This window comes from Alligator sinensis, unplaced genomic scaffold (assembly GCF_000455745.1).
Source record: "Alligator sinensis unplaced genomic scaffold, ASM45574v1 scaffold983_1, whole genome shotgun sequence".
In the NCBI taxonomy this organism is placed as follows: Eukaryota; Metazoa; Chordata; order Crocodylia; family Alligatoridae; genus Alligator; species Alligator sinensis.
The window spans coordinates 1,325,565-1,336,961 of record NW_005842015.1 but is presented as its reverse complement, the minus strand read 5'-3'; the positions used below and the strand labels follow the sequence as shown (position 1 = coordinate 1,336,961).

Below are 11,397 nucleotides of genomic sequence, written 5' to 3'. Positions count from 1 at the left end.
GCTCTGGGGGAACCAGATGCTCTTCATTCTGAACAGCATACTCAGCTGACTTAAATGGAGCCAGCCAGTTCTCTTCTCACAAATGATGCCAAACAGAACTGTTAAAAATGAGAAATATTTACATTATAAATAAAACCAAGTCATGAGCCTGATCTAAAGTCAGTAAGAAAGGCTTACATTGGCTTTCAACTAGGATCTAAGGTCACGTATAGACGAAATGAGGGGCACGTGTACACGACACTTTAAAGTGGGCTAAATGCTTCTGCACTGCTTTAATGGTGTCAGTGTTTGCACACCTCGGCGCATTAATTCCAACCGCTATAGGAAATTTGCCTCAGCGGTATAATGTGACTTAAATGACTTGGGGCACAGCAAACTAAAACTCCTCCAAGCACCGGACTCTGTGCAGCTCAGGGGCTCTGCAGGAAGCCCTGCAGGCAGCCTGGCAGCAGCCCAGGAAAGCAGATTCTGCCCAAGAAAAGCAGGGAGCCTGATTTTTTTTCCCCCCCCTGGAGCTTGTCTGCCTGCCTGAGCTGTGCAGGGGCCTGGTGCTTCCCTCTGCGACTGCAGTGCCCCCCAGGACCACCAGAGCCGGGCGCCTGTGGGCAGGTGCAGCCATGGAGGGAAGCACCAGCCTCCCACGCAGCCCAGGGACCACTCTGCCCGCCGGCAGCTCACCCTCCCCTCCCCATATTATTCATAATATCTATTATGGCAGCATCTAGACACCCCAATCAAGGATCATGACCCCATCCTACTGAACACGATCCTCCTCCTCCTGCCTTTAAATAACAAAGGAAATAGCCTCTGGCTCAGAGAGGTTATAATGCAGGACTCAAACAGGACAGACAACAGGTAGATAAGGCAGACTAACAAGGAAGGAAGATCTCTGAAGACTAAAGCAACATTTAAGAGATGCAGTCAGGTATCCAGGTTGTAGCCATTGGTCTAGAGGCAAAAAGGAATCAGGACTCATGGTAGAGGTGATCTCTTTTATTAGACCAACTATTAAAAGTTATCACCTCTACAATGACTCCTGATTCTATTTAAGAGATGCAGGGTTTTTGGTTGTATCCATGTTTGTCTAAGGACATAGGCAGGCAAGGTTCTTCGGGTAGATGTGATATCTTTTATTAGACCAACTGAGCAGTTGGAACAAAAGTTACTGAGCTTTTGCCTGAAAGATTGCTAAAGTGTGACAGGATGTCAGTGAAAATATAAGTACTGTAAGTGGAAATCCCCTTCTCTGCCCATTGTTTTCCTAATGTTCACCTATTTACATTCTCACTGACATCCTGTCACACTTTTAGCTTCTTTCATTCCTTGGAGATCTCAGAACAGCAGAGTCTCCCTAGGCCTGAAGAAGGGTGCTTGTGCCCAAAAGCTTGCTAAGACATTTAAGAGATGGAAGAAGTGTATATTCCTTCTGAAGTCATGAGTGAAGCCCTATTCAAGTCTATACAGTCTTAAGTCTGCAACCCTGCAGAAGGCTTGGAAATTTAAAACCACAAAAGCGAGCCAGAAATCATGCACACATGACATGGAAGGCAGTAAAGATATCAGTTTTGCTATTCTGTCATTTTCACTTTCTCCCAGGAGAGAAACAAAGGTGCCATCAGACATGCATAGTATTTACCCAAGATAAATTTCTCCCTCTACATGGAGCTGGTTTCAGGTTGTCTCCAGAATATACAACATCTGCCCTTTTTCCCCCCTTGACAGAGTAGTTTGACTAATTTGAAGATAGAGTTAAATGTAATTAACTGCCTCCCTAATAACAGCATGCCAACTTAATTGGTATGATTCCCTGTAGGAAAGGCATTTAATTAGAATGAATGAATCCCTGAGAAAGGCACTGTCAGGGGTAAGTCAACAACCTCTAGCTCAGCACTTGGGGAATGTTATTTTCATGGTCTCTCTTTCTGCCAGTTTGCTCATCCCCTGTCACTTTGGGGAATTCACACCTCTGCCAGGCAGATGCCAAAGTCTCCAAGGCTCTAAACCTTTTGGGAAGACTGAATCTTATGGCAAAGCTTCAAACACACCAGCATTAAGAATGGAGTTGCATTAAGAGCTAAACTCTGAGTAACGCTCAGTGCCAACAACTGCAGCCAGACTCTGCCAGGAGCCAAGCTCTTTTGAATATCAGATCCCAGTTATGGCTGCTGAACATTTCTAAAAACTGTTTTCTGCAGTATTGTTGAAGCCCCTATTTCTAGAGGGCTAAGTAGGCCTCTTAATGTTGAACATGCAATCAGAAAAGAGAGTAGCTGTTGTATAAACTTCATCTCTGATATAGGGGGAATACTTTAATACACTCCTAGCCAGTCTCCTGTGATTTCCACTTACTATAGCTTCAAATGCATATTACCAGGGCTACAGGTTTACTCCTGTCCTAGAATGTACACACAGGTGTAACAGTAGTTTTGTCATAGCAGGATATAACAGGGTACCACAGCAGAGGTGGTATAAAGGACTGAACTCCTTCTACTGTGTCCTTTTTACTCAACTGCATGGTACCAAGCACAATACAACCTCAAAACCCAGTTGAATGCCTTAAGCATTGCTATTATGCCATTAATGTAGTAACATGAAGCAAGTACAAACATTTTTAGACAAGTGTGCAGCAAGGCAATGGTACTTCTATAACTGATGCATGATATCTGATTTTACAAGACCATCTCCCATCTGGCAAAGGATTCAAGTGCCCACAAGTCAGAAAAAAAAGCACAAGCTTAATGCTGCTACATAAGCCTCAGTTTCTTGTACTTGGAACCTTTCTTATACCTGAAACTACACTATGTTCCTTGGTTCACTGTCAATATAAGCTCTTAACATGGGTACTGTTATAATGTATTGTCTCTTTAGCAGCAAATGGGAGAACTGAAAAGTCAACAAGGATATGGCCCATGAGATTACAGATCTACATTTAACCCGTACGTCTGAGTAACACCTCAGATTTCCTACTGTGCTGTCCCACCCTCATCTCATGTTATACCTGGAAGGAATGAAGGAAAAAAAAAGGAGTTGTACTCATGAGTTGTATGAGCTATAACTGAAGGGCTGCCAAGTACTCCCAGCTGCAGGAACTCAGTGTGTTCCTGTGGCTGGGAACACCGATCAGCTGACTGATGCTTTCTGTCATCATGATCCCAGGCTCCCCCTGCACTGGCAATATGGTGCAATGGGGATCTGATCCCTGATCCCACAGTCACTCCTCCTACTGTGTATGTGCAGCATGGCAGGAAGTACAGTTGTTGGGACTGCATTACGTCTTTCACTGAATGTCTGTCAGTGGCTTAAACGATGGCAGATGCTGGAATGGTTGCATCCAGTTACCTACCCAATTTGGTGGGCTTATCTATAAACTGGAACTCAACCCAGGCAAGCAATTCTTCTACCCAAATTAGCTTCAACGGAAGTTTAGCTCAAGTAAGAGGAAGAGTGGACTTGATCCTTGCACACACTTTCACACAACTAAGATTCCAACCAGTCCTTTCCCAGTCTGTAGGTTGAAGCTTTCAGGTGGCAAAAGACAAATCAACTCCTACACTGGCCAAAAAGCACCCAGATGTTGCAGACTGAGTGAGGTATGAGAATGTATCTAGGCAGACCTTGAAGTTAGACTACCAAGCCGATGAACAAAATAAGGTTAAAAAAAAAAAAAATCATTCATCTATACATGCCAACACCTTTACAAGCCCAAGAGGCAAAAATGTCTTACTGGAAGAGCTCCTGGTCAGAGATGGTGGCAGTGTGCAAGAGGTTGTATAGGCCAGCATGCGAGGAATCAGATGAGCAGTTCAGTTCTCCATCCTTCCCCTGTTTGGAGGTGCTGAGCCTGAAGAGACTGGAACAACGCAGGGCAAGCTCCAGAGCATCCAGCCAACATCGACCTGCAAAAACAAGAGTCTAAGTATGTAAAGTCAGAGTGCTATGAAAAGCGGTTGCTTGCCATTGCACAAGAGCTTCTCATTTGAGAGTGAAGGAACATTAGGAACAGCACTTTAAAACAGCCTTAATAATGTCTTCAATTAGCCTAGCACAGTGTTTCTTAACCCTTTTAGGCTCAAGGCACCCCTTGAAAATGCTAGCTTTTAGGTTTTCACAATTTTTTCTGTAGTCAAAAAAATAGCAAAGTGAATCTTTTGTTGCAAAGAACTCAAAACGACCACAACAAGTCAATGATTTTGATACTATGCATTCCTGTTTGAAATCCCTGGGTTTATCTTGCGTATAGATATTTGCACACCTAACAGTGTAAATATGGTGTAGCACCCTTAAAAGAATCTCACAAAACCCCAGGGTGTCATGACACCTTGGTTAAGAATCTGCTGCCTAACCAGAATGTAAATTTTACATTGCATAATTTTTAACATTCAGTAGTACCACAGATGCTGCTGGGTACAATCTATATTTCTCAGTGTTCACTTTATGCACTCAGTGCAAGTTACCATTTTATGCAAGTCCCAGAACCCTGTTTAGATCTCCATATAAAAAACATCACCAAAAAAATTATTAGCCTCAAGGATCATGGCCAGGTTATTAATACTGTATTATTAGTCACTTATTACTAGGGACCTTCTGAATTTGTGGTGACTGTCTGCCAATTTCATGGGCAGATTGTGGGGCTTGGCAGCCATTTTGTGGGCAGAGTGCAGCAGCTCCCCACCTCCTCCCACACCTCTGATTGGCCAAGGGCTCCAGTAGCCCCACCCCTTGCTGCTGATTGGCTGTGAAGGATCCCTGTTATATGGTCCTGGCTCTGCTGCTGATTGGCTGTGAGGGGCATCCATCATGTAGCTTCACCTCTTGCACTGATTGGTGGAGAGGGGTAGGACCACATGACAGGCAGCCCTTACAGCCAATCAATGGTGAAAGGAGGGATGGCAGCTATCTTGCTGGCAGCCCTTTGAGCAGCTTCCCCTTGTCCCTTTCCCCCTCCTCGCTGATGGGCTGCTGCAGTGCCCTATGCACTGCCAGCTCCCTCTGGGGATCCTGTAGCATGAACCGAACTAATGTAGCTGATGTTAACATAGAGTGTAATAGTAGTGAAATGTAACCATGTTAGTTTTGTCTTGTAAGTAACTTGAAAACTCCATTTTTGTACTATTTTGCTTGACATAAGTGAATTAACTCTGTATGCCCTTTTTGAATGAGTGGATGTGAAAGGGTGAATGGTGAGAGAATGGCATAGAGATGGGAGAAGGAGACTTAACTGTTTATGTAAGCAACAAGGCACCAAATATAAAGGGCACCAGTCAGTAAACTAATTAATGGACGGCTGAAGAATTAGGAGGCCTAAGACACAACAGGAGATAACAAGGAGGAGAGAGGCACACATCCTGCCAGATGGGCAGCAAGAATACTCCAAGGCTAAGATACCAACTTGGATGACCAAAATGACCTCAAGCTGAGATAAGCTGAAGATGAATGAAGAAAAACCTCAAAAACAGAGGCTGGGTATGAAAACCACCCCAAAGCACTTAACAAAGGATGCCAACCCCTACAAAGACAACTTAGCATTCTCAAAGTTGGGCGAGTCTCTCAACTGCTGTTTTGTCGGAGCACAGACGCATCTGTTTCACCCCACTCCAAGCTGTTATCTACAGGATCTCTCTCAAAATAACCACCCTACCTGCTATCTGCATCTTCTCTCAATAAGATCTAGGATGGCCACCCAGTGCTATTATTGAACAACTGCTGCTGGTAATTATAATGTCTGAATGGAATGGTTGTTTTGTGTTTGTGTGTGCCCGTGCATTAGTTTTGTGCATGATGATTTGTGTGCGTCTATATGAGTGATGTGTCCAAACCTCTTTGTCTAATTTATGTAATCAATAAACACAGCATTTTGCCTTATCCCCCTTTATAAGGGCTCGCTCGTGATTTGAGCAATTGGCAATTTAAAAGTAACAATCCAGTGTTTTATTTTCAGTTCCTTTTTTTTTGTTTTTGTTTTGTGGATTTTGTGTGCATTGCCCATTTTTGCAGGCAATGCCACATTTTGCGAAATCTGCAAAATCATAATTTTGGTAGGTCCCTTCTCAGTGCAAGAGCTAAGATTCTCATCATTCAAGAAGGAAGTTCAGCAAAAATCAACATGCTTCTGATATCATTCTGCATCAGCACAAACACTGGCCCCACACCTACAACTTTCTAAGCACAACAGACTGTTGTATATCCACATTTCTGAGCACACCCTGAGGACTCAGATGCAAAAGAGTCAAGTGGACAGGGACTTAATGTAAAGCATGACACAAGAAGCTCTTTGAAGGCACACAATTACCCCAAGGTAACTGAAAGCTAAACCAGCCCAGGAGACACCCACATTAAATTGCCCCGTTTCACTCAACACGGAGTAACTGGGAGCGCACATGCAATTCCCAGAGATCAGCTGCTCTACAGTTAGCCCCCTCACCTATTAACTCTCTCCAATTTGATGATTTCTCCATGCCCTTATTTGATTTCAGTGGGGGAACCAGTGATAAGCTGGCATGGAAGAAATTGCATCCATCGGAACCTATACTGAACATCCACACTTCTTATTTAGGCATGCAAGTCAGCATAGTCATGTAAAATACATAATTAGGTGCTCAGTGGTGATTATGGCATTGAAGAAACAAGGAGATATATTGGATTCTCCATGATTTGTTTTGCTTGCTATAAATCATAACCTTTGTCTGCTTATCAGGGAAGTTTTTGTACATTTGAAAACAAATTAAAAATACAGAGGAAGCATATGAATCGCTAACAAGCACAGGGCACCTGGCAAATTTGCAGGATATTCGAGAACCTCTAATTTCTACCACATATAGCAGAGATCTTCATTACAGTTCTCAGAATACATTATAGGGTAATTAGGACACACTTGAGAGGAAACGAAGGAAATTAGCAAGGACTTCGCAAAAGTAGTGGAGAGTCCAGTAGATGCATGAATTTGTTATAGCCCTGATATTACTCCCCCACCCCAGTTTAAGGAAGCAGTCCTACTTAGGAGAACACACATCTAACTACAAACCCAGGCTTAAGTTTAATTGAAATTTAACTGCTGTCCTGGACAAAATTCCCAGTAGGCCAAAATTCCAGTGGAGTTTAATAGGACAAGGTTTTGGCCCTATTAGAACAGCAATTAGAGTTCAAAGGTTTGAATCATTTTTCTATAAAAGACATATTTATAATTTTAATAAGTCTCTGCACTCCCATGAATCATTTGTATAAGAGAAGCAGCCAGAATGAAGGTCTTGAAGGATTATGGGTTTACTGAAATTCCAGCAACATCATTCAATGTAGTCATTTACTCCTACTTTGTCCTGCAGATTCCTTCAGCATCAGCTTGTGGTTTACAAATACCATACATGATGGCTAATAAATGATTAGGCAGGTTCAGGGAAGCTATAATTAATTTCACACTACTTTGGATTTTGCAAGTAATTATATAAAAGCCTTGGCATACAGAGATCTCTTCACTTCTCACCATGCAAAGGATTTGCCTGGATAACGCCTGAGAGCTAATGGGCATTTGAACACAAATCCCTCATCTCCTTCACACACCTGACTCAAAACATATTCCAGATCATTTCACATAAGAAAGCACATCTTCACCTTCTATTCTCCAGTCCTAGGAAAGGGAGGGAACTTCAGTAATTTGCTATTGGGAATGTCGTACATGCTATTTGTGCGCTTAAGCAAAGCTTTCAAAAAAGCTCTTAAATATAGGCTATTTTTACAGCTTCATTTACAGAAGTGAAAGGGCCTTGCAGTTCCCACTGAAACCCAATACCCAATTCAAAGAAAATGACATCCATGCATATCTTCTGCACACTAGAATAAAATTTTTTAAAGCATGTGGTTAAGGGCTTAGATGGATTAATGAGCCTTACACTCCTACTAACAAGCCAAGGCCCACGTTTATAAAAAGGTAGCTGGGCAGTTCTATTCATCCCTTGAGGCATTTTTCCATTCTTGCAGGTGACTAAACACCTTTGTAAACCCAAGACAGCATAAGTGTAGGCACCTGGTTTTTAAAGTCTTAGCTTTACTATTTAATTGCAGGAACATCAAATTCTAAAGAGCATCTATTACACAAGCCCATTCTGCAATTGCATTTAGCACTACTACCGCATTAGTGGCATCCAGAGCATGGCTATTTACTTACTTGAAAGTAAAGGAGAATTCAAAAGAGAGACAGCCTAATGTAAAACCTAGCAACAGATCTTTATCCATCAAGTGGTGCTATGAATCTAGACTCAAATATATGCCAGAGTTAGATGTGAGACGTAGCATTTATTCTGCCAGGAATAATAAAAAAAAGTACATTCCCTGTAAATTAACAGTGTGCTACTCCCAGAACCCAACATAAAAAAAAACAAAACAAACCCAACAAATCCCACTAATGTTTAGGGCTTCCCGGCATGACAAACCTGCTTTACTACTGAAGAGAGATGTCAAAGAGTGATTTTTCACCTCAATTACATTCTTTTATTGCAGAAAATACAATGAATCCTTCTTGTATTTCTATTGTAAACACTGGTATTTAGGTGCTTGTGTAATGGGTCCATGCCTTTACACTGAAGCAGGGAAAAATGGTAATTCAATCATGTAACAAAAGTCTATATCACAGTCCATATGTACAAAGAGGATTGCATTAGGAAATGCCAGTATTAAGATTACCTGTGCAGCCTTAAATTGGAATGGTCGATTTTGCAATCCAAGTAATGTCCTCTATGTATAGCATGCATATCATTAGTTTTATAAAACTAAAATTGGAGGCCAAAAGCAGATTCTTTAAAAGAAGGCTGAGAGAGTTATATTAGGTAACAACCTTATACTATGATTATGTTAAAAGGCTGGGAAGGATTTGGATAATTTTATCTTTTAAAGCAATTGCTATTTTTTAGAAATTAGATATTTTTGCATGCTACGATTTAAGAATAGTCAATAAAATGCAATGTATTATATTTGCCATAGATAAGGGCTTTGTTCTAAGTGCAGGTTCCTATTCCAAGAAAAAAAAGAATGCATCAGACAGTAATTGGCAGCATTCTTCTGTATTTGTTTTTAGAGTGCTGATTATCAGAATTCGGATTTATGCATTATATCACCCACTCATTCAGCAACTTCAAGATAGAAATTATGCTTAAAGTAAGTTGATTCAGCAATACCCATACTTCCCCTCTCTGGAGCAAGGGAATCTTTCCCCAAGAACTCTTTGCAAGGTGGATTCTGCTTCCATTTAAGTTCACAATTACTTTCTATACTGAAGGACCAGTATAGAGTAGTGGTTCTCAAACTTTTTTTTTTTTTCCCCACGGACCACTTGAAAATTGCTGAGGGTCTTGGCAGATCACTTAAACTTTTTTTTGTTCTACAAATCAAAGCACACAACTCATATTTTAAATATCAGTAGTCTTACCTTACAAGTACAGATATTCTCGATTGTTCCGCAACCTTTCTGCAGAACACCTGAATGGAGTTCGTGGACCAATGGTGGTCCACGGACCACAGTTTGAGAACCTCTGGCATAAAGGGCAATTCTTTCAGGGTTAGTTAGAAAGAATGGAGTAGAATTAAACAAAACATTTTTATTTCCCCTCATACACACACAAATGCATTTGCACAATGCATTATTGACCAAGCCAATAGCAAAATTCCAATGAAATTTGTGTTTTTTGCCAAAATTATGTAATTTATCAACTGGCTCTGATGGCAGGTTAAAAACGAAGTGACAATTCTTTTATAAATATTCAGTTCTAAAAACACAAATGCAAACCAGGTAATTATTGCAAGTCTATAAACATCAAGTCACCTTGTAAATGATTATCACTGTGTCGTATATGTGACAGGTTACATGGCATATATCTGTGTCTCCTCTGACCAGAGGATTTAGTCTTTTCTCTGGTTCAGTGGCAGTAAGACTGTAGCAGTTGACTTAATGATTGCAATTAAAGAGAGAAGGAAAAGGGAAGGGAGCGGGGAGGGGTAAATCTAAAATTACAGCTGAATTTTTATTGTGTTACAAACTACACACCCTTGTAGAAAGGTGTGGGGAAAGTACCAGAAATGGCTTTCCATTTATTGCCTTTGCTCTGTAATAACAGGAGCTGAACATGCCCTTCAAGTTGGATGCATAGCCTTGGCTCAGCAGTCTGGACTAACGTTTAGCAGCTGTCTGTAACAAGTACTTAAATACAGTCAGGCACGTTCAGATATTACTGCCCCTGCAGAATGTTTACCCCGAAGATAGCTAGTAGGGCTGTGCAAAATTTTGTCGGCTGTTTTGTTTTGACACTGTTTCAACTCATTTCGAGCTTGAAACAGTGAAATCAAAATGAAACAAAGGGCTTTGAAACAGCCTCGAAATGAAACAAGGGCAGTTGAAATGTTTCAAAAGTTTTGTAATGTTTTGAGTTTCGAAGCAGCCAGACAGGTGGTGGGAGACAGGGGAGAACCAGGGCTGCAATCAGGCTGGGGAAGGGTTCAGGCTGGGTTCCCTTCCCCAGCCCCAGCCTGATCACAGCACTGGGGAGGGGAACTCAACTAGGCTGGGGCCTGACTGAAATGTTGAAACAGCAAAACCGTTTCAACGAAATGGAATGGAACAGTGTTTTCAAAATGAAACAAAAACTTGAAACGAAACACTGTTCCATTGAAACGGGTATCGAAGTGGAACGCTGCTGTTTTGCACAGTCCTAATAGCTAGTGGATGCGCTGCTTGCTTCAGAAGTGGAGCGCTGATGAAGCTGCTAAAAAGCTGGGGTTGCGTAGATGGAAGTGAGCATGCAGCTTAAATTGCCACCATTGCTTAGAGGGAATTAATTCAACTTTTTTTTTAAATAAACAAACAAACACACTCAGCCCATGTAGCTAGTCAGTCAGCCTTCTAACTCTGGTCAGCTCCTATTCAAAGAAAACATTTTGTATGTCCCAGTCTTATAATGGATTGATTGTATAGCTATTGGTTTCATCGTGTAGTACTGAGAATATTAGCACTTAGAACCTTTTCACTTTAAGCCCTTTTGTGCACCTTGAAATACTTGATGACAAAACCTGGGTTGAAGTTCCCTCTGTGATTTTAGACAACACCAAAGTATGCTATAGATTGACTCTTACTGAAATTTCAGCCTGGGAGAACTTCTTTCAATCACAAATTTCAGACATGGAGTGGCTGAGTTGTACCCCCTTCCAATTTTACTTACAAAAACCAATACAAAATAGCCATGCAACTCTTCAGATAGTACACTGCCAGGGAAATATTGCTTTGCTTGGCTAGTAAAAGTCATCAGCTTTTGGCCTTGTGCCTCACCAGCATCAATCACATTGATGTAACAGCAAAGACACGTACCGCCAGCTGACAACAGTGTTTGTGCCTTTAAAACAAGAAAATCATGAGTGATA

At 41.4% G+C, this 11,397-nt stretch overlaps 1 protein-coding gene across 6 annotated transcripts in view; it reads right to left on the bottom strand.

The window, feature by feature from the left end:
- The window catches only part of OSBPL5 (oxysterol binding protein like 5), a 230,029-nt gene that overhangs the window by 47,788 nt on the left and 170,844 nt on the right, over nucleotides 1-11,397 (bottom strand). For all 6 annotated transcript variants that reach the window (XM_006022021.3, XM_006022026.3, XM_006022025.2 and 3 more), the window contains one exon: nucleotides 3,725-3,896. In XM_006022021.3, coding sequence (XP_006022083.1) covers nucleotides 3,725-3,896 — 172 coding nt within the window. The remainder of the gene's footprint in view (nucleotides 1-3,724; nucleotides 3,897-11,397) is intronic.